This window comes from Trematomus bernacchii, unplaced genomic scaffold (assembly GCF_902827165.1).
Source record: "Trematomus bernacchii unplaced genomic scaffold, fTreBer1.1, whole genome shotgun sequence".
Classification (NCBI taxonomy): Eukaryota; Metazoa; Chordata; class Actinopteri; order Perciformes; family Nototheniidae; genus Trematomus; species Trematomus bernacchii.
The window spans coordinates 7,370,892-7,394,289 of record NW_022987564.1 but is presented as its reverse complement, the minus strand read 5'-3'; the positions used below and the strand labels follow the sequence as shown (position 1 = coordinate 7,394,289).

General features: G+C 43.3%; 1 protein-coding gene across 1 annotated transcript in view; it reads left to right on the top strand.

The window, feature by feature from the left end:
- sdc3 (syndecan 3) overlaps positions 1 to 22,950 on the top strand; it is a 34,665-nt gene extending 11,715 nt beyond the window's left edge. The window contains exons 2-5 of the mRNA XM_034124553.1: positions 13,788 to 13,881; positions 16,356 to 17,197; positions 18,185 to 18,374; positions 20,658 to 22,950. Coding sequence (XP_033980444.1) covers positions 13,788 to 13,881; positions 16,356 to 17,197; positions 18,185 to 18,374; positions 20,658 to 20,824 — 1,293 coding nt within the window. The 3' untranslated portion in view covers positions 20,825 to 22,950. The remainder of the gene's footprint in view (positions 1 to 13,787; positions 13,882 to 16,355; positions 17,198 to 18,184; positions 18,375 to 20,657) is intronic.
- Positions 22,951 to 23,398: the final 448 nt, after the last annotated feature.

Here is a 23,398-nt window from a genome sequence, read left to right as displayed (position 1 = left end):
GAGCTTCACTTTAATTAAAAGCGAGTATCAAGGCATTCATGATCACCAATTGTTATACCAAGCTGCTAATCTATGTGTTAGACAACCATTCTCCAGCCATTAGTTTCTTAAATCCACCTCTTAATTAATTAGTCAGTGAGTAATGTTGCCTACAGAGGGATGAAGCTTTGAATGTACGGCTGAAAAACAATCAGAGACGGCTGAACACGCTCGCACCTGAAGCTTGGGGTAATATTTATTTTTCAGATAAGGTGATTTAACAGGGGCTGAAGGAAGATAACACTGTCTGTCTGTGTTGCAACAGGGAACTCCTGTTCTGCACATTCTACCCATTAATCCTCATTATCGGCTTGCTTACACCTACCTGCTTCATGCATTTGTAAAGTCGACAATTTGTGGTTTGAGGGGGAGTAACGTGTTGGAGTTATTTATTGATGAACCACAGTTTATCCCAGTGCTGCAGCAGGGGTTGCCAGATATGGTGGGTCGTTTATTCTCCTTATAATCGTGCCTTTACTTATTTCACAAAAGATATTTCTTTTAAAAATGAAATCCCCCGAGTCTTTCAACTAAAGCGAGAGATTTTCCCTTCTCAAATGATTTCATTCGAACATTTTGAAGCCTGAAGATGTATCTAATATTTACAAGGAAAAGGGGAAACTGTAGAGAAAATCTGGATTAATATAATAAACACACTTTTGAGTCTTCTCTGGATCATGCTGCCGGTCAAATGTCAGATGATGAAGACTGCCAAATAACATCTTCAGAGAAAACACATGAGCCATTCATGGAAACAAATCCGGACAAAGCAAATGGCTTATTTCCTTTACGAGTCTCTAATGTTGGCTCATGATTTGCTGAAGTCTTCTGACATTGATTCGTTAGGGATAATTAGTATCTCATGATAAACATCTGATTAGGTCACAAGCACCCAGTCTGTGAGGCCCATTAAAAAGAGACCATATGCTTCTCTCTTTATCCGCCGGCACATCGCACAACCTACGTAATTAGTGTTCGATGTAAAGAGCCGCTATGATACATAAACAATCAATCGAACTTCCTGACTTGGCCGGCGGTCCCTTGGCCTTCGGGCTCCGGCAGTTCCAGTCGGCTGCCAGTTAGCGAGTGTCAGTCGCCCAATGGGATGGAGCCAAGAGAGCTCAGCAAGGTCAGCTGTTTGCCCCCCCCTGAGCAGCAATTTGTTTACCTCCTGTGTGTGTGTGAGAGAGAAAAATGGAGGTATGGCATGATAATAATATGCATCATGCCCCCTGCACACACACACACACACACACACACACACACACACACACACACACACACACACACACACACACACACACACACTCGCAAAGGTGCATCTTTCCATTCCAGATTGAATTACACAGAGCTGATTGGATTTTTTCTCCCCTGCATCAAAGACAAAAGCACTCCTCTTTCGTTCTCCACCCCCCCCAACCTGCCTCTGGGTCCATCCACTCTATCCTACCTGCTTTGTCCTCTCTGTCTCAAAGTATTCTCTATTTGCACCTTTTTCTTTCTAAAACTCTGACTTTTGTGCATCAATTTCTGCCTTTTCCTCCTTGTCACTCCTTCCTTGGGCTCTGTAAAGTCTCATGATTGCCATTAGCCTGATCACACAAGCTGTAATTGTATGAAGCTGCCTCATGATTCCCATCACTGTACACAGACAGAAATGTGATTCTCATCATCGTCCGATTTTCTCGTGTGTGTGTGTGTTAGGGTTTTCGATTTGTGCTGAGAAGAGACCATTGATTACCGTTTTTGAGTGTACTCTTGAGTGCCCCTCTCTCGCTCGCCCTCTGCTTCACAAAGACATCATGGTCCGTGGGGCGCTCTCTCTCTCTCTCACGCAGCCACATTTCTAAGCCCCCTTTGAAAAGTTCCTTAGAAACACGAGAAAAGTTCCAGCCACAGGCGCCACGCCCTCCCACTGGCCTTGCAGAAATAGGCCCATTGAGCCAGCCTGTAATCACACACAAACACACACACACACAGAGACACACACAAACATATGGGTATAAATCGGCATTCAGCCTAGCTCCTTCTCCTCTCTCTCTCTCTCTCTCTCCGGCACTTCATAGAAGCAGCCACAAAAACACAGTTATTGACTCACCAGCCAACCAGAAGCATTCACTGCTCACTGCAACATTTCTGCAACCAAACATCAATACACACACCAGAGTTCCCGTTAGAATATTTTTTTGCCGGTCAACATGTCCGTTAAAGTTGAAATCTTCCGGACAAAATTAGATAAGTGCCGGTTAAAGGTCTTCTTTGTTATTTATTGAGCTTTAAAACAAATTGATATGATTCGACATTAAACAAACTAATTATAGTAGATTAACTACATTATTCAAAAGTGTACAGTAATTTACAAAAACGCGGGAATAATAAACGGAGCGCTCTCTCCTTCTCCTGACAGCCCGTCAGTATCATGCAGCTCGCGGATCCAGTAATGAGTGACCCGACAGTAAAACTAAACATATCTATAACTAGTTTAGGTAGTTTGAGAGGTAATTAAAATAGCTACGTGTGATTTTCTAACCTGAAGTGTGTTTTGCTCTGCTCGCCGCTGCAGGGGATCATGCAGAGCTGCGTGTCGACTCGTCAGCAGCAGCCGATCTCTCTCTCCTGTCAGATTAGACTTTACTCGCATTTATGTCCATATCGATCAGATCTAGCTAGTTCTAGCTAATGATATGACTACCTGCTTGTTAAAAGACACCTAAACAATAAGCGTCGCTATGCAACCGGATGAGGCCACAAAGTATAGCGCAGCATTATGCATTTGTTTACATGCCCACCGGAACCCCGAGGCATTACCAACAGATCAACGCACAATCAACCCATACAGGACATCTCTTTCTCCACATTAAGTGTTAGACATTAGAATTGACAATTTTTGTCTGTCACATACTCTTTTGTCTGTCACATACTATTCTTGTCTGTCACATAAGTGGCGCAACTGATGCGGTATTGCGCTAAGGGAAAATTATTTTGACCGGACATTTTGACCGGAGAGATTTAGATTTGCCGGACTTCAGCATATTTTACCGGTCATTGTCCGGTAATTACCGGCTAACGGGAACTCTGACACACACACACACACACACACACACACACACACACACACACACACACACACACACACACACACACTCCCTGAACACGATGGACAGATCTTCTAACGCACAGCCTCATATGCACACAAAAACACGGTGCCCTTTCTGCAGTGTGGGTGCAGCAGTTGTGTTGGAATCTCAAGGCATTTCTGGCAGCAGGACAGTCACACACACACATATACACACACACACACACATACACATACACACACACACTATCTCGGAGATGCATGTTTCATAAGGTCATATATAATGGAAAAGGATTCCACGCAGAGAGGCCTGTGTGCATGTGTGTGTACTGTGTATGTGTGTTTATGTGTGTGTGTGGTCTTTAATCCTGTTGGATTGTCAGATTAGTGTAACAGCTGGGTCCTACATACAGATATACATCTCTCTGTCTCTGTATCACCCCCCCTTCCATCTCTGCTCCCCTATATGCCCAGAGATGATCCACAGTATGCATTAGTGTGTGTGTGTGTTGTGTGTATGCATCACAGCTCCAGTCCATTACACGGTTTCGGGCCAGCTGATGTGTCACTACACAGTCAGTCACGTGACCTCTTATGAGTTTTAGTATCACCTGCTGGTTTTTTCAGAGATCCTGAGACATTACAGGTTAAATACATTCTGCAGTGTTCATTTATTAATTGTTCAGTTGTAATTATTAATATTTTAATCGTGGCTAATTTGACGTCACTATATGGTTACTGTGGTGATGGTAAGCATAGTTTAAAACTACTGCAAACACGCCTTGAGCTCAGAAATACAACAGAGGAGCAGCTGGTGCAGTGTTTACAGAGCAGCCAAACAAACTCAAGTTGTTTTAGAAAATATGTCAGCAAAAATCGTCATCTGCCATTTTTATGGTGGCAAAAATATCCCCCAAATAATGCTTATATCTTAAGCAATTGCAATACGCCCTAACCTTGGTAACAAGTTAGTTTTGTCAGCAACCCCTTTACATTTATTGGGAAGCAGCAACAGTATAAAGCGTTCAGTCTGCATTAGTTGTAACCTAATACAGCTTTGATATGACTGCAGGAAAATGAGGCTGATATTAATGAGATAGGATGACATAACACTGGTTTACATGCAAACATTGTTTTCAGTAAATCCCTAGTGCGGATATAGGCAATTTGAATCCCATGCTGTAAAAGTCACTCTCTGCCAATTCCATTAAAAACATCAACATACAGACATATCATTACAGAAAAACAGAGCAGAGTTAAAATGGCATTCAGAGCGCAGACCTCCGCCAAGGCCAACGTTGCATTTACACTCTCCTCAGATGGTCCTATTGTGGAAGTCGTTCTTTGAACTTCTGTGTTCATTAGCTTGAAGTCGTAATGTGGAAACAACATGAAGGCTACGACCCTGCTTCACCATTTCACAAAGTCTGATGAAAATCGAGCCAGTCGTTTTTTTCTGACAAACTAACAAACCAAGACGAAAACATACCCTCCTTTATTGCGCTTAAAACTGTATATCCTATTTTGTTGGCAAGAAGAATGAGAAATGTCTGCCTGTTAACGACATCAGCAATCAGGCTGCTAGAAAGGACAGATTCTCCACATAATCAATGAAGTGAAACCAGATTTTTATCCTATTTGTCAAGTGATTTATTTAACGTGAACCTTGGTTTCTCAATCTTTATACGCATCATGACCTCCATGATCAATTTTATAACAGAGGGAGGGCAGGCATCCTTCCACCTAATGAGGATTAATCGTCTTGTTAACAATGAACCAAATGCAGAAGCCTCTGACTGATATGAATTAATGAAGCGGGTACACTGAACATTGTCATGAATGGATCTGGGTCTATTGTTTAGTAACAGATATACGAGATAAATATTGAAAGTGTTTCTGCATGAAAATGAATTTAAATTGCCCTTCAGTGATGCAGATGCATGATTTTCTCTCTCCACTGTGCACCTGTTCTATCCCCACAGCTCTCAGACCGAGCCCCTCACTGAACAATGTACCATATTTAGCAAGTGTGTGACTTTCCATAAGGGCATTAATCACATATATCATCTTTGTCCTTAGTAGGATAATATTAGAAAGATAATATCACTGCTTGGATGCTGTTCAGCGTTGGTTTGGTGCTGCACTGAGACAGCTTTAGGGCCAGAGCGAGCTGGAATAACAAACCAGAGCCGATGTAATGCCATCCTCCCACAGGTTTTGTACGGGGAATTAATACGGCCAACGTGGCTGCGATTCGGATCCGTCACTGTAGCTCTCAGGAATTTGATCGGCATAAAAGACTAACAAGGGAGAAAAAGTGTTTCACCCATTTCCTGGCTGTCGTACACTCGCATGTTTACAGGTCCTCTCGGTAGTTCACATTCATTAGTCACAGGGAGCACTCTAGTGTGAAAAAGAAAGGACAAACATGCCGGAAAAGATCAGAAATGTGTTTGGCAGGGAAATAAATCAATGTTTTCTACCTTCCCACTCAGTGCACTTAAAGCAGCATGTCCACACAGATCTTATTTCTGTTGAATAGCCTTTTTACATCATTTAATAATAACATAAGCAGCTCTTTTTAATACCCCAAATCAACCCGAAATCTGACGTCTTTTCGTATTCATCCCCATGTAGTCTTATTTAATCCAAGACACCCATAACCACTTCCCATCTTTTCAGCAGCTAATCAGTGTTAAATTGCTCTGCGGGTTCCTTCTCGCGAACACAAAGCGATGCCTGCTTATGACCCCCCGCTGCAGCTGTAACTGCAGAGCATCTCTCGACACTGTATGATAATTTAACTTAAAAATCTGCAGCTATTTCACTAGGCTCACTGCTGACAAACGAGGCTTGGGGGGCTGAAAATACTTATTATTTCACAGGAGGAGACATTCATCACAGACATTAAAGCTATGACAGTAAAAGCGTGTGATACAAATAGAGCATGGAAATCACTGAAATGGACGCTCAATGGTTTTTACCTACAGTTTGAAGATTAATTATATATCGGGTATTGTGTGAGCGTTCTTCCCTTATTCTTTTTTAATGGCACCATCCCTGAATTTTAAGATATTGCCCTAATAGCGTCACAGTATAAAAGCCTGCACAGTGAGCTGGGAGGACATTTTGTGATTAAGAGGCACAGTTAAACACTTAAAAAAATGAATGCATTATGAAGTTATGAGGGACATAAATATGATATAAATGTATACATATCATAATTCCTTTTAAACCTTAACATCAACGGTGAATACTAATTCTGTTCTGATATAGATTTCCATTATACTTTTGTCATATATTTTTAAATACTGCTGCTCAATGCATCTTTAGGACAGTCTGTTCCTAGCTTTAAAATTGAAGGTCTGAATATATTTGTCAGTGCTTTAAGAGATATACATTGCATCCCAGGTTTCCTTTGATAGTTTACTAAAATGTTGTGTGTACATGCTATTGTATTTTTGGAAAGCGTAACTCCCAGATTGCTACATAGAGAATAAATCATGATATTATTTGAAACATATGACTTAAATGTCAACTGTGTCAAAAACATTGGATCTGAGATAATCAGTTTTTTTGTCAAATAGTTTATCGTGATGAACCAACTCCTAGTAATCATAATACGTAAGTGATTAGAAACATCAATTAATTTGCAATACCTTCCACTGATTCTCCGAAAATGCTGTAAAAATGTGCGTTACATTTGGATGTAAACTTGGCTAGTGTTGATCTGTTTTGTCTGGAAGGTTTGGAGAGAATTGAGCCGGCTTCTCTTCATGTAAAGCATGAACAAAATAGTTGAAAACTACATTACATATTTAACCTGTAGAAAACGACAGTAAAACCTACAGATCCACCCAGAATGTACAGGGGTGCTGTAGCAGTAAGGGGCCCCTCGTGTGTCTGTGCCCTGGGGCCAATTGGCTCACTATCAGTCTGTGATCAAAGGAGTATATTTCAGGATTTTACCTCCTAGAAATACTTGTACAGGTTTTCTTTGACCCCCTTGGCTGTAGCGTGCAGGTGTTCGCTGTTTTAAGGTTCAAAGGAGGGCGTCTGACATCACCGTTATAAGATACTGTCCCGACATCCGACACCCCCCCCCCCCCCCCCCCACTGTGTGTGTGTGTGCTATAAGGTGTCAGCAAGTGTGTGAGCAGTGTGACTGTGCAAAGGCTCTATGCTAATCTCTGCTGATGGTGGCAGGTAGGCCATCACCTGCTAACCTACACACACACACACACACACACACACACACACACACACACACACACACACACACACACACACACACACACACACACACACACACACACACACACACACACACACTGCCCTCTATCTCTCTCACATCTCACAGCGTCACAAGCTCACCCTGCAGTATACAAAGTAATTACAATTAGCTGCACCTTTACCAGTTTTGATATCCCTGTGATGCATTAATAATCATAATCAAAACATTTGATTTATATGATTCTCAAATGGGCCGATCTGAATAATGAATACCTATACTTTTGGTAATTTAAATATATTTTGATGCTAATACATTACCTATACTTTTACTTGAGTCACATTTTTAATGCAGGACTTTTACTTGTAGCAGATTTTTCCTGCACACTTGTACTTGTACTTTTACTTAAGTACAAGATCTGAGTACTTCTTCAACCTCTGCTGCCCAGCATGTAGGAGACGAAAAGCAGTGCGCGGTGTGAGGCGAGGTGGCAAAGCTGAAAATGGAGGGAGATTAGAGGTCACTGCTGACAGGTCCGGGGATCCACTTTGGAAAGAAAGATGGGTGTGGAGAGAAAAAAAAATCAGTATTGCAGGCTGCAGTTCTTCCTGTAAGTGTGCGAGTAGTCTGAGGGCCTGAGCCTGGCAATCTGACCGTTTCCAGATAAAGAGTTATCAACGGTCAGACAGCAGCATGGCTCAAACTCTGCACCTCTTATCAGAGGAGGTCTGCCCCGGAGAGCAGCCGACACGCAGACGACTGTGAATCAGCTGCTGCTTTATGAAGCGTGGGCACTCCACCTACATTGAATTAAACTGCAGGGAGGTTTACTAATGTGGCCCATAAAGATCATTTTACCTCGTTTAAGGGCTGATCTGGGCCTTCAATTTTCTGCCGGATGATTTTGTGTTTTAGGCAGAACTGTCGTGATGTTTATAAGTGCACGGTTATCACGTTTGATGTCTAGTATTTTAGTTAAGGCAGGACACCCACATTGTAGTTTAAGCCAGTCATTGCAAAAATGATACACATTTTGTTTGGGGATGTGACTCTGTTCAAGTTCAGGAGCAAATATGAGCAAGCTTGAACCAGACAGAGTTTGAAAAACACATAATTAGTGAACAAGATAAATAGCGAGTCATACAACCTGTAACGCAAGCAGACACGGCATCATTTTTCCGGGGTTATAAAACAAAAAGGTCGGGAATCACTGTTTTAGTCCATGATGTAATGACAATATTCAGATGGGCAGGTCTGCGCGCAGCGTGCTGAGGTTTAGACTGTAATCCACCCTTTTGCCATAATATCTGTAATGCACCTTGAGAAAAGATTGGAGTGATTGTATTCCCTTCCTACATGTGTATTGTGTGCAAATGGACATGCTAAAAATACAATGCTCTTGACCTGAATGCATTGTATTTCTAATATATCCCCCTCATATTGTGGATGCAGTTAATGGAGGGCTGGCTAGAGGAGTGGGACTCACAGATGGTGCCAGAAAGCAGAGGGAGTATTCAAATGATTCTTCACAGTTTCAGAGCTTAGAGATGCTGCAGCAGCACCAAAGAACATTCGCTCTGATAAAATCTCACATATTAAAAAGCGCAATTAACGATTATTTCTCCAAAGCAGAGCAGCGCTGCATCTACTGTAACAGGAGCTTAAAATGCGTGTGCATGTATGTGTGTGTGTGTGCCAGGCATTGTGCAGCAGCAGCCTCCACCTCTCGGGTTACTGAGGAATGCATTTGAAGTCAATCACAATGAAGCTCTCTATCTGCCCAGCTAGCCCTGAAGGGGATATCTGAACTGAACCAAAGCAGTCAGAAAATCAACCCAAAAAAAAATCATTAGGTCACATACATCAACCAGCAGTGTGTTTCTGCGTGAAACCTGATTTGGTGATTAGCGTGTCTATATAACTAACTCTGGATCCTATTGTTATCTGACTTCCTGCATCTTAGTTTGTTAGCTGAGCTGCATACGCCCATTGTTTCTACAAAACACACACCGTTGGCTTTATCTCTCCTGCAATCGTCATATAACCTTCACACAGACACATCACAGACACACACCTTTTCATCACCAGGTTGCTATAGTCTTGCTATTTTAATTTCACACAATTACAATCCTTCATTTATTTATTTATGATCCTAAATTAAAATGTGGAACAAATCGGCTCCTGTGGAACGTTAATTTCTGTGAAACCGCGGAGTTGTCAGCTCAGGTATAAAATCCAGGTTATTGCCGCTGTAAAATGAGCTCACACACACACGCGCACACACACGCACACGCACACTGACAGAGCAACTATAGAGAACAGGATCAAATATATGGTGCAATACCTGATGTCAGCTATGGATCAGATTTCTACCTGAGTCACTGCAAATGTTGCAACACCGCTCAGAGGACGCACCTATGTTCGCTTTGTCAGAACATGACATGACCCGACAAACAGATTCTTTCTCAGACTCTGTCCTTCAATTTTATGTTTCCCCCAGTCTCCTTGTATACATAATTATACATCCCAACGCTCCCAGATTGTATAGAAATGACTCCGACTGGCACCACATGTCTTACAATGGCAGTACTTCATACGTTGCCAAGAACCAGGATTGCATTCACTCCGCAGATGCAGTGGAATATGGCTGTCATCCTACAGTTTCCTTTTATACCGAATGGGAACAAAATACAGTGGTGGAGGGAAATTGAGGGCAACATACAGACGGTTTTGGCCCCAGGTTATGCGCGTGGTGGAGGGGAGCTAGTTGTGTCTCGTTGTGGTTAGGCAGCTATGTGGCGCAGGCAGCTGTTTATAGCTCCTAAAAACTGAGGCAAAATGCAAAGATGGCCATTTTCAACTCTCCCAAAATCACGTAAAAACAAACCCACACAGATCGGTCTGAGGGGCATTTCTGTGTGCATGTACACACAACTCAACCCTATGATTATACCCACAGACACACACACACGCTGTAATTACCCACAGTGACGCACAACTGCCCGCCATACCATGAATTCACATGTATAATATCGCCTCATAAATTAAACATGTCGAGACATGAGGGTGATTACATATTACTGTTAAAGGTTAGGATAAATATAGATGATGCACTTTTAAAGACAGAAAATGGGCAAACAGCAGCCACAGCATATAGTTTATGTGGAGGGTGTTGTGTGCATAGGGGACTTTAGGGAAGGGGCCCCTGGGCCAGGCTCTGGGGGCGGGGTGTGTGTTTATTTAAGTTGGTGAGTGTGTTTTTCGGGGTCACGCTCAACTTATGTGGGCTCGCCTCGAGATAAGAAACTGTATTTCAAGATGAAAGGAAAATGGGGCGAGGACGGGGATATACTGAGAGTTTGTGGATCCAGAGGGGGAAGACGGTGGGGGGAGGCAGAGAGGGAGGGACAGGGAGATAAGGGGAGCTGGAGGAGCAGACTGTTTGGATGTTAGTTTTAAGGGTTGTTTATTTGACGTTACATAACACCTTTGCTTATGTAGCCAGAGCTCATTTACTTGTGGGTGTGTGTTTGACAGTGTGTGTGTGTGTGTGTGTTAGCTCCTCACAGGGAGATGGGAATTTCTGTGAAAGGCAAAGGTTGCCCATAGCAACAGCCCTCATTGTAAAACTGGGAATACAACACACACACACACACACACACACACACACACACACACACACACACACACACACACACACACACACACACACACACACACACACATTCTCACCATGCTTGCACTGAAACGTCTTTTCAGTACTTTTCGGACACTTTTCTGGGTTGGAGATCACCAGGCCTTCACACAGAAACTGGCACACTCTTTCACACACACATTAAGCGTGACGCACACACACAATCTCATCCTTCCGCTTTGTGAGGGCCATATCCTCAGTGTGTCGAGGCTCCAAACAACTATAAGTCAATTTTGTTTTCAGGAGGAACATATAGCGTTTCAACTCCACCTCATGCTGAGATGTGATGGACTGCGGTGCTCGGGTTGCTAGATTCCATTATGCTTTTATTGGCTTTTAAAGGCATCAGGTTTCCTCTGTCTGGAGCCGGGGAGGAGCCTCTGCTTATGTGTGTGGGTGTGTGTGTGTGTGTGTGTGTGTGTTTGTGTGTGTGTACACAATTAGCATCACACAGGCTAGCAAAGCAAAGCTCTATAGGGCCTCAGGATGGGCTTTAGATTGCTGAGGAGATAAGTTTGATTTGGCCAAATTTTCAGCAGTGGACCGGCTGTTTTCCGATACCTGGAGCAAAACTCAGCCCTTTGTTCTTAAGATCGCAACATTGAACCACTTAGCATGTACTGAGAGGAATCTAGGCAAAAAATGCAGCATGGAAGAACTTTTCAGCTCTTTTACTTCAATAGAAGTAGCAGCAACACACTGGAAATAACATATTACAAGTTACACAAGTAGGCATTTCACATTTTACATTATGGAAAGTACAAAATATTTAACCTGATGAGGTATCGAAATAAAAGTACCCATTATGCATAATGGCTCCTTCCAGAGTGTTAGTACTTGATATAAAATATGAATCATTCTTAATAATGTTTTTAAAACATTGATTTTGTCAGCAGGGGTGGATGATCTCAATCACTTATTCTGTATACTGTTAGGTTATTTAATCCTAGTCAAAGGTTGCATCTTCTGTGTGTAGCATCTTAATCTGTAACATTACCAGAAACTATAGCTGTCAGATAAATGTATATGAGTGAAATTATGAAGTACAACTGGAAAATATACAAATAAAGTACAGGGACTTCTTGATTGTACAGTACTGAACTTAAGTTAATGTACTTCAATTGGTTAAAGTTAAGATAAAACATTTAAAATACTGGTAAAAATCATTAGATAAGAACAGTTGTTTAAAGAAATGATCATCTACAGGAAATGTATTTGCCTAAAATACTTGAAAGAATGCATATTACAAGTACAGTAACGGATTGAAACATGTCTTGAATCACAGTGGGCTGCATGTCTTTGTATCTTTGCCCTGCAGTACGGCCGGTGTCTCTGAAGTGTATGCATTTGAAAGCAGCAGTGAGTTGAGCCTGTGTGATGGTGAGCACTAAAGTGTGTGTTTAAGCATCTCAGGGATGTGGGATTGAGGTCAAGAGAAAGAGAAAGAGATGAATGAAGAGTGGAGGGATCACACTCAAAGTGACCGGAGGCTGAGGTCACTCACTTCAGAGGTTCAACCCTGAACGATCCACGACTAATCTCTCATACCTGACCCCGACAGAGGTCCTGCTTCCCCCTCACATCAACATGAAACCAGCCCGGGTGAAGGTGCACAGATTAGCAGCGAGGAGGCTGTGTGAGGATCCATGGGAGACTATATCAGTCAGGAAGAGTCCCGTTTATTAGTCAAATGTGCTGTAGATGTTGTTCATAAGAGACACTGATTCTATCCCACACAAAGTTCAAAATAGTACTGAAATTATTTACCAGAAACCATTTCGATCATAGATTTTCTTTAAGCCATTTTAACAGCTGCTCAAACATGAGGTTTTTCTGCTTTTGTACTTGAAATTGTGACATTTTTAGCCACACTAGCCAGTTTGATTTATATATATTTAAACCTTACATTTCCATCAGGAAGCACCTTGTATTGCAGCCCCTGCCTCTTTATTAATTAGGGTGTGAATGGATGAATGATGACTTGTATATGTAAAAGCACTTTGAGGAGTTGTAAACACTGGACAAAGCGCTATATAAATACAGTCCATTTACCATTTACCGTCAGCCTTACCTTTACGTTATTTTGAGCACAAATTAGCATGAGCTCACAAAGAGTTCACTGTTCTCTTACGGACAATTCATGGATTGTTTACCAAGGAAATAAGGCCATCGTTTTGGAATCACAAATGCCAAATGTGGGATTTGCTGCATTTTTCAGTTTGATATCATTGGACACTTAAAATATTTGTGGTTTATGCTGTTTATCGGACAAAATAAGACATTTAACAAATTATTTCAGCTTTGGAAATGTGCTACAAGGATTTATTCACTATTTTATAACATTTTATAGTCCGACATTTGATAAATCAAAAAGAATATTGTGAGTAGCAGCTTTAGTTCAAAAGCTAACTGCCTCTCAGTGCTCTGTACTACTTTACAGGCTGGGCATCACTTATAACTGACACGTAGGCAGAGGCTGAATGAAGCCCCTCTCTCCTTAAAGGCTTTGATGTTCCTCTGCCAAAATCCCAGCTTTAGATCGACTCATTAACTATGCTCCTCCATGGAGCCACAGTCAGACAGATGTTAGCCTGTCCACCATAAAGCTGCCTGCAACTCAGCTGTGTGCGTGTGCGTGTGTGTGTGCGTGCGTGTGTGTGTGCATGTAATCTGACAAAGTGGTTTCTCTATTCAAATGTAATGACAAACATGATGAATAATCTCTGTGTTCTCGGTGTCTCTCACAGGCACAGACTTGGTCGCCCCCTCCCGATGACGACGGCTCGGCGAGAGACGACATCTACGAGGATGACGATCTCTACTCAGGCTCCGGCTCTGGCTGTAAGTGTGTGTGTGTGTGTGTTTGTGTGTGTGAATGCTACGCACTCACGCCCTGGTTCTTTCAAACTCGACAGCTGCTATGTTTCAATCTGCTGACCCTGAAGACCCCACCCCCCCCTTCTGTGTCCTCGAGTTATGGTCACTCTGGTCGCCAGACTCACACGCATTGAGCCAACGCACACACAACCGCACAATACAAACCATTTGGCCCAACTCACAGTTTTGGTGCAGATTTATTGAACCTTTAAACAAAGACACGCCTTTGCAAACAAATGGACAGCCTGAACTCGATTCCCTCATGTTTTATTTGCGCTAATCAGATTACAGTCCAAACAGATTAGCAAATTGTGTGCACCTATGTGCGAGCAGGTCAGTGTTTGAGCGAGCTGGCCGTCTGCGTGTTCAGGAATTACCTACTTAACGTAAATCACGTTAGTGCAATTCAGCCTGATTTTTCCGTGATCTTGCTATTGAAGCCTGAGCATGGCCCTCCTTATTAAGCATGACTCATTGAGGGCTGCCCTCGGTTCAGACACTGCGCTAGTAGCGAGCGCGCTGAAAATAAATTACAATTCAGAGCAGGAGAGGCACCCCCTGTGTTTGAAACAGCAACCCGGCAAATTGCTTTATCTCAAACTGTGATACAGAGCCGTCTTACTCCAAAGGAAAATCTCATTTAAAACAGATGGATGTGCATTTTGAGTCGCTGCTGCGTTAGAATGTGGCATTTTGAGGTTTCTGATAAGTTTTACAGTAGCTGCATTGTTCGAGTTCATATTTTGATATCCTCTCTAGCTCCACTGTCAGCCTTCATGTCTTTGTACCTGTAAATTCAATTTGTTTCTCTTTCAACCCAGGGAGCTTCACTGCTATAACAAAATGAAAGGTGGTATAATACTATTATGAGATTCAAGAGGAGAAAGGATCATCGTGTCTTTTCCTTTGTTCTCTTCTCTTCTCTATACGACGTGTCCACACTAAGCCAGCTCAATTTGACAGCCCTGTTTACGAACATCCACTTTTTTCAGGTCATTTGCTGCAGAAATCACTCCATAACGCAGTAGCAAAAAGTAAGCAGTTCTTCTCCTCTTCAGTCGTTCAACACTTAAGCTACACATCAAAACCGACATCTGGAGAGGAGAGGCACAGACAGCCTGGTCTCAGTTGGTTAAATCTCTGTTCAGCTCTCCATGTTTTAATTCAGCCGAACTCATAATTAACGGTAGTTGTTCTAATTTACATATTATTCTGTTTGTGTTGTCAGACAGCTAAACAAGCAGAAAATAGCGATTTGATTGCATCTCTGATTGCTGCGCTGCCGTTGTCAATAAAACCATTACTTTATGATCCCGAAGTCATTTGACAAATAAACAGAGCTCTGCTGTGTGATTGGCTGTACTGACTTTTAATCACAAAGACGGGACAGACGGTTATCTTCTTCACGGAGCACCGTTCTGATTTTACACAGAAAGGTCCCTCGTGAAAAATTGCAATATTGGTGCATTATGGGAGCAATGTTGTTCCCAGCAGTTTTAGATCTTGACTCATATAAGTGATTAAAACTCATGATATCCCGGCCCCTGCTCAACAGATTTAGTCCATAGTTTTTTTTAGCCTGTGCAATGTGAATCCTCCAACATACTAAAATGCTCGACTGCCTCCTCGAACTTTACAGAGCCCTCGACCAGGCTTACAGCATCGCTTTACAAAAGCTTGATTTTCCCTTCTCATATTTAAACACAAGGCAGGTGTGTTTGTATTTATTCTCTTCAGAGGGCCAATATAATTTCCATTTTGGAGACAAATAACGACATATGTGTGGATACAAGTCAAAAACAGGGGGAAGGAGTAGCATCATGTAGGGCTTGTTGTATATGTGACATTCGTCCGTGTAAGGGTAACATCCATAGTTTGATTCCAGGCAGGGATCTTGTCTGCCCCCATCTTCCGCACTCAAGTCCTGTGGCAAAAATAGACTATAATCTTAAAATGAAAACAGTTTGTTGCATCCACTTTATTTACAGTGTTAAATCTATGCATAACAAACTAATTGTTTGTGTTCTCAAAAATCCCCACAATAAGAAATGAAAAGGCAGCATCGGTGGCATGTTCATACCTTCTGTTAACACAGTTGAATGCCTCACATTTTATAGATCCCCCCCAAAATACGGTCGTGCAACACTGCACCTGCTACTGAAGGTGACTTGTAAGTGTCTGAAATCTCAATTTACAGCTCAGCAGAGAGTAAATTATTGAGTGTTTGTATACAGGGAGTAGTAAATGAGCGTCTAAGGGATTGATTTCAAACTCAGCCGCAGTCTCGGTTTCTGATTTACTGTGTGTGTGTGTGTGTGTGTGTGTGTGTGTGTGTGTGTGTGTGTGTGATGTGTGCATTTTTAATGTGTTGACTCCTCTGTTTGTTGTTTTTTGATTAAGTCATTATTTAATTCAAAGTCATCTCTTCTCATCTCCAGTTCCTGACATCAGACTGAGGCCGACGTCGGCGGGCGTGACCTTCACCACCGAGGAGACCCTCCTCCTCTCCACCACCCAGGCAACAGGCCCCGCCCCCTCCGCCTCACCCGCCGCCGAGCCCAGCCCCAACCCGGAGGACCCCATCGCCACCCCACTGCCCACTGAGGCCGAGGGAGAGAGTGGTGCATTCTGGGACAGAGAGAAAGAGCTGGAGAAGGAGAGAGAGTTGGAGATGGAGAGAGAGAAGGAGCAAGAGATGCAGAGGGAACTGGAGAAGGAGAAAGAAAGGGAGAGACAGCTGGAGAGGGAGAGAGAGAGGGAACGAGAGAGGGAGCGGGTCCGAGAGCTGGAGAAGGAGAGGGAGCGCGAGCGAGAGATGGAGCGTGAGAGAGAGCGAGAGAAAGAGAGAGAGAGGCAGATAGAGCGTGAGCTTGAAAGAGAGAGAGAGCTGGAGCGAATCAGAGCCGCCGCCGCTGCCCAGACCACCGCCGTCCCCGTGGTTACCACCGAGCTGACAACCTTCCCTGCTGAGAGCGCGGCGCCCTCTGCAGGCTCGGATGACCTGAGCACCACAGAAGAAGAGGAGGACGTCTACCTGTCACCTGAACCCACAGCGTTTTTCCCCGGCTTCGACATGGAGACCACCACAGAGGAAGACGCGTCCACCACTGCAGAGACGACCACAGAGCAGACCACCGCCGCAACCCCCCCCACCACCACCGCAGCACCCACCACCGTCAGGACCAGGGTGTCCATCGGGCCCAGGGTTCCCATGACGACAGCAACACAGGCGGCGCCGTCAGAGAGTACGACCCGCCCACAGCAGCCCACATCTACACAGGTGAGACCATAGGAAACTGACATCCGTCTGCTCTGATGGGTTAGCTGGCAGGCTCTGTTGTGGCTGGTCAACCACTTAGAGATGTCCCGCCCCTTAGCCTATTACGTACAATGTGTTGGAGCGCTAGCCAATAGAAGTCTGACCATTACATAGTGATGTCATTATGTTACAGAAGAAAACTGTCCAATCGGGGGATTTCAGGGCTGGGGTGTGTAGGAGAGAAACACCCTCTGGAAGGAACTTTGGGATTTTAGCCTTTGCAGACCATTGACATGCACAGAAACCTATATAACACTACATAATAGGGCCTCTTTAAGTACACATTGGAGGTACTTTCACTTTACTTGAGTATTCTCATTTTCTGCTAATTTATACGCCTGCTTTGATAATACTTATTTATTATTCTGTAATAAGCCATTACAATGTGTTAGATTATTACTATTATTATAGAGATTTTAATACTTTTTACTTTCTAAATAACATTTGAATAGCATTTCTACTTGTATAGAGAAGTAGATTTCCACAGTGTGGTTACTGAGGTCAAATATTTGAATCCTTTTTCCACTACTGTCTGGTACTAATGCACTCATTTTGGTCAGAACCAATAAACTATTTAGGTTTGATACCAAAGCCTTCCTGCGTAACGCTGGCAGCTTAATTATTTACAGACCAGAGTCAATTCTCTGATTGGTGTGCTTATGTTTATTGCAGCCGTTCTGCATTAAAGCATGATGCATTTAGATGTGTTTGGTTTTCAACATTGTAATTAAGCTGCCAGATTTTATGAAGCGCGTATATGCATTGGACAATATACCACTTTCCACCAAACAGACATACAGAGGCTCATTGTTTCAGAGGCCAACGTGTGCCATGGAAAGTTCTCCATTTGTGTCGGTTTGGATACGTTCCTGCTCCGTGGAACAAATGTGATTACATCAAATGTAAATTCCCTGTCGTCAGTCTCACTTTTCTTCCTCTGTGCCCCAGGAGACTAACAACGAGGCGGGTGCTGCAGGAACCAGTGGAGACTTTGAGATCTCTGATGATCGTCGTAATGATCTGGGTCGAGGTTTGTTTCCAGTGGATGCTGATCTGAGCGGGAACACGGTGGACGGAGGAAGCTCTGCCGCCCAGCTGCCTCAGAAGAACATCCTGGAGAGAAAAGAGGTCTTGATAGGTAGGAGCTTCTGATCCTCTTGGTAGCCACCTCTTAGATCAACAGATCACATTTCCCTGTTGCCTCCCGTATGTTTCCTCTGCCTTCTGGGAGCCGCTAAGATAAACTGGCATTAGCTCACGTTCAAGTAGTACAGATTCATCCCGATGAGTGAATGTGCTACTTAGCCCTGTTTGACCCGTTGAGAACAAGCAATCCCCTTCTTGGGTTATCCAACCCCTCCTCTCTCCCCTCTTTTTCCCATCATTTTGCTTCTGGGTAAAACCAATTCCTTTTCAAGTGCCCCCTCTCCTCATCCCAAAGAGCTGTTGTAGAAAGTGAGGCAGCGGCCAACTTGCCTGACCTGACTGGCTCTCTGTCTTTCCTTCAGCTCTTCTGATTGGTGGATTGATGGCGGTGGTTTTCGCTGATTTCTTGGTCATCGGTAAAGAACAGGAGGCATCAGACTTTAGACTAGACTGTCTTTATGAAATACATCTGTACATGTCTGACTCATACATATGCATGTAGAGTGCTGGACATGTATCAACACTGTATTCCCTTTCACTTAAAAGAACATCATATATATACACAGTGATGTGCAGGTATTTCACCATCTTTGACTTTTCACACACGGCTTTAGAATACTTATCTTTTAGTTATGACAGAGTTGATCTCTACATTAAGGGGAAATAGCAATTCTGCAATAGCTTTAAGTTTTGATAAATGAAATAACATTCAGGATCAGGATAATATTTTTGCCCAAACCAAATACTTCTGATTAAATTAATCTTTTTGTCTTTCCTCTTTAAAGATTTGTATTGAAAACTATTGCAATTATGCCTTTCACTCGGCCTAAATCTATATGTTTCACAGAACTGTGGCAGAGCGTTAACATTTTCCCATAGCGATGGCTCCAGTCTTTCTAATGTCTTTCTATTTAATTGAAATGTCATTAGGTCATGAGAAAAGGGTAAAGGGGAACTCATTAGGACGTAGGAAAGGAATCCAACTGCACTTACATTAGGCTTCATGATTATAAAGCGATGGCAGATTATTGACGTGGCTCTCTAAATGATGCTGCTGCTGCAAGGAACTGTGGGACAACATAATTGCTTTTCCTTTTGTAGGGATTGTCATGTAGAAGAAAGGAAGCATTGCACCATATTTCTTAGCGTTTACAGAATTTGACCAGCTGCCACGTTCTCTTCTCTTTACTTCTCTGTAATTTCACTAAAGTAGTAATTTTCCAAAGCAAAAAGTCTAACCGCACTAAATTGGGCTCTCTTTGTGGGGTTTGCATGTTCTTCCCATGTTAGCGTGAGTTCTCTCTGCACCCTCCAGCTCCCTCCCACAGTCTAATAACATGCAGGTTAGTTTAGTCGTTGACCCTGGATCGCCCGTAGGTGTAAATCGCTCTCTCTTTGTGTCAGCCCTGTGATTGCATGGCGACCGATCCAAGCTGCACCCTGCCCCTCGCCCAATGTCAACTTAGAGAATAAGCGTTGGTGCACTTGAAACGTTGCAATTAAAATGTCTAAACTAACAATTAAAATGTCCACTAACAATTGTCTTCCTAAATATTTATGCACCATAAAACTTAAACCTGATCTTACAAATGTAAAATATAATTCGATTTAACTACGAGTGTGTGAAACGTCAAGAGTGGTGAATACTTTTGCAGTCACAAAGCAGTGGTGAGACGTGATGTTATCTTAAATACCCCAGCCTTTGTACTCTGATATTAGCAATAATGGCATAAACAAAGACAACACCTCCCACACAATGAACGGGAACAAAGCATTCAACACCAGTATGGAGAATGTTCTCCATTTTGGCATCAATACCAATTAGTTTAACGAGGGAACGCTTTTTTTCTTCTCATTTGATAACCACACATGAATTTATCACACGCAGCAAGAGGTCATTAGCGATGTGCGCAGAGGAAGGTGGTTAACTGCAGCTGCTGCGATTGGTTACACGGGCCCGTCGGGAAACAAACTACTATGTAGCACTGCAGGGCTGCAATTTAGCACAAAGCTGTTGGCAGCCCAGGACGTATGTTGGCACATTCAGGATCATCAGTCTTCACTTAGCGGCTAGGTGATCGTGATGCTGTGGTAGCTCTGCTTTCAGACTAGGAGTGTTTGATGCAGTCTGTAGGGATGTAGTCTGCTGCAGGATGTAGCAGTGCCTCTAATGGCATTTATGTGTTTGTGTATGTGTGTTTCTGTGTTGTAGGATTTGTGATGTTCTGGAAAGGTTTTCTAAGATTTGCAACCCTTTCTTTCTCTTTCTCTCCAGCGGTGATAGTGGGAGGAGTAGTGGGCGCCTTGTTTGCCGCTTTCCTGGTGATGCTGCTGGTGTACAGGATGAAGAAGAAGGACGAGGGCAGCTACACGCTGGAGGAGCCCAAACAAGCCACCGTCACCTACCAGAAACCAGACAAGCAGGAGGAGTTTTACGCATAACACTCGTACGGCAGAGAGACAAGAGCGAGAGAGAGAGAGAGAGAGAGAAGAGGGAAAGATACTCTAAGCCCCCGTCCTCCGCCTCTTCTTCGTTGCCTCCCCCTCATCCCTCTCTCCTCTCGTCTCCGAAACACTTGAGAGCGCCTCTCTCTCTCTCTGCGGACTCGGAACTTTCTTTTCAATGAAAATGAAAAAGGGGACGAAAAAAAAAAAAAAAAAAATCCAAATATATTCTGAAAAAATAACACACATACACACAAGATGTTTTTAAAGTAAATGTTGTTATTAATATTCTACAGATTCTCTTGTTCTGTATGTAATGATATGATTATTTTGTAAGAAAAACAAACAAAACAAAACACAAGCTCTTATCCTGTGTTTTCCAGCACACAAAAAAATCTTCCTCGGTTTTTATGGAGCAAATGAGGAAGCTTGAAAGAAAGAGGAGAGGGGGCGAGGCGAGTTGAGCGAGACACAAAAGAAAAAGACGAGCGATGGCCTCGACTCTGCCGCTCACCCCCGAAAAACACACAGAGCGTCTGGTTGGCCGCACAGAGCCCAGGGTCAAAGGTGAGAGGAAAGGTCTCTTGTGTACCTTCCATCCCTCTGGTGCTCAAAGACGCAAACACACCCCTACAGCCACATAAACACATGGTTACAGACATACACATGCACACACACACACACACACACACACACGTGTATCTGCTCGATTGGTGGTTCTGACCTCTCTCTGTGCTCGGCCAACCAGAAAACAATGCTCAACCCTCGGTGTGTTTCACAACGTCAAGGAGCCGCTGTGGAAACTTTGGCTGGTGGCATAGAGGCCGCTCTGCTCCTCTAAGCTGTACAAAGACTAGTTACGGATAGTAATAATAACCAATAATATATCAATGTTTTGGGCTGGACGGTGACAAATAATAATGATAATAATGATAATAATAATACCATTATAATAATAATAATACCAAAACAGGAGGATGTGTATTTAGCAATTAAAAAAAAGAAGTTTATATGTAAATATCAGCGTATCCTTTCTGGCATCACTAACCATCTGCATGATCATGAAGAGTCTTTATTCATCACATCCGTCATCACTTTAGATGAGCTGTGCTCTCGTCAGCCACACACACACACACACACACACACACATGTATGCACACACACACACACTTACACACACACACATACAGACATATAACTTGCTGTGCATTTAATTACACCACACAGACTTTTTAAGTATACTTTTCATCATATCATTCAAACGCTTAATCAAACCCATCGTCATTGTGATCGTCATCACTTGTGAAACGAGCGAGATCAGGTGGTTTCAATATGTTATTGATTAGTTATCAGTTGCCGGTTGGTTTAAAGTTTGCTCTGTTTGTGTAAAAGCACAACTACATGTCCAGTCATCACCTCATCTGATATCTCCCCCCCCCCCATCACCACCACTCCCAGACGCACCTTTTGCGTGGCTCACTTTCTTTTTCTTCCATCATTGGCTCTCTGTTTGGGAATGGGTGGGGCCTCTGGGAAGCGAGAGGGGCTTTAATGAGAAACCGAAAGTGTGAATCCGCACAGGAAGTTGCTCCATGCATGCACTAATTCATTCAAAATCATAACTTCTGTCATTAAAGCTTTGGTTATGAGGAGGAACTCTGAATCGGTGTTGATGGGGTCAACTTGAACCTGTTGTGGACTCGTTTTGGGGAGGGGGAAGGGGTTTGGTTTGGGGAATGTGAGGAGGAGACAGGAGGGCTGTGCTTCTATCTAAGAGATTGTAACAATAACCACACCAGTGCGACTGGGCTAGTAGCTTCTATTATACTCAGTACTGTAGAACAAAAATGCATGGGAGTCAAAACTAAACTAGTCTGGGTGTGTGTGTGTGTGTGTGTATGCTTGTGTGTGTGTTTTTGTGCGTTTGAAAGGAAAAGAGGGGTGAGTTAAAGTTGGAATGTACTGTGGCCGAGTGTGTGTTTACCTACTCCAGCAGTTCTCACGCTCTTCCACAGACAGGTAACACACCTCCACCACTCGTGTGTGTGTGTATGTCGCCTGCCCCCTCGCCAGCGTGAGTGTGTGTGTGTGTCTTCACCTCATCTATACGCGCCACCCGTGTGTGTGTGTGTGTCTGTGAGTGCTTCACCTTGGTATTTCACAGCAGACTCTTGTGTACACTGACTAGCCTGTCGACGTGTGTGTGTGTCTGCGAGTGTTCCTGTTCACTGCTGAACGAGGGGCAGCTGGTCCCTCACAGCGGCTTTCACACACACTGACTGTGTCTTTTCACTGTCTGTCTGTCTGCCTGTCTCTCTGCAGCAGACGGACAGACAACACGCCACTTTCTCACAGGCAGGAATGATCTTAACACGTACTGTCTTTTATAAAGTGACCGTCAGCGTAAACAAAAAGTGAGTGTTTGTACCCATCTAAGCCTGCGTAGCCAAATAAGACGTGTGTGTGCGTGAGTGAGAAAGAGAGGGTGAATTTGTACGTGTGTGAGTGTAGGTATGAATGTGTATGGGTGTAAGTGTGTGTGAAGCCCAACGGAGGCTACACTACTCTATG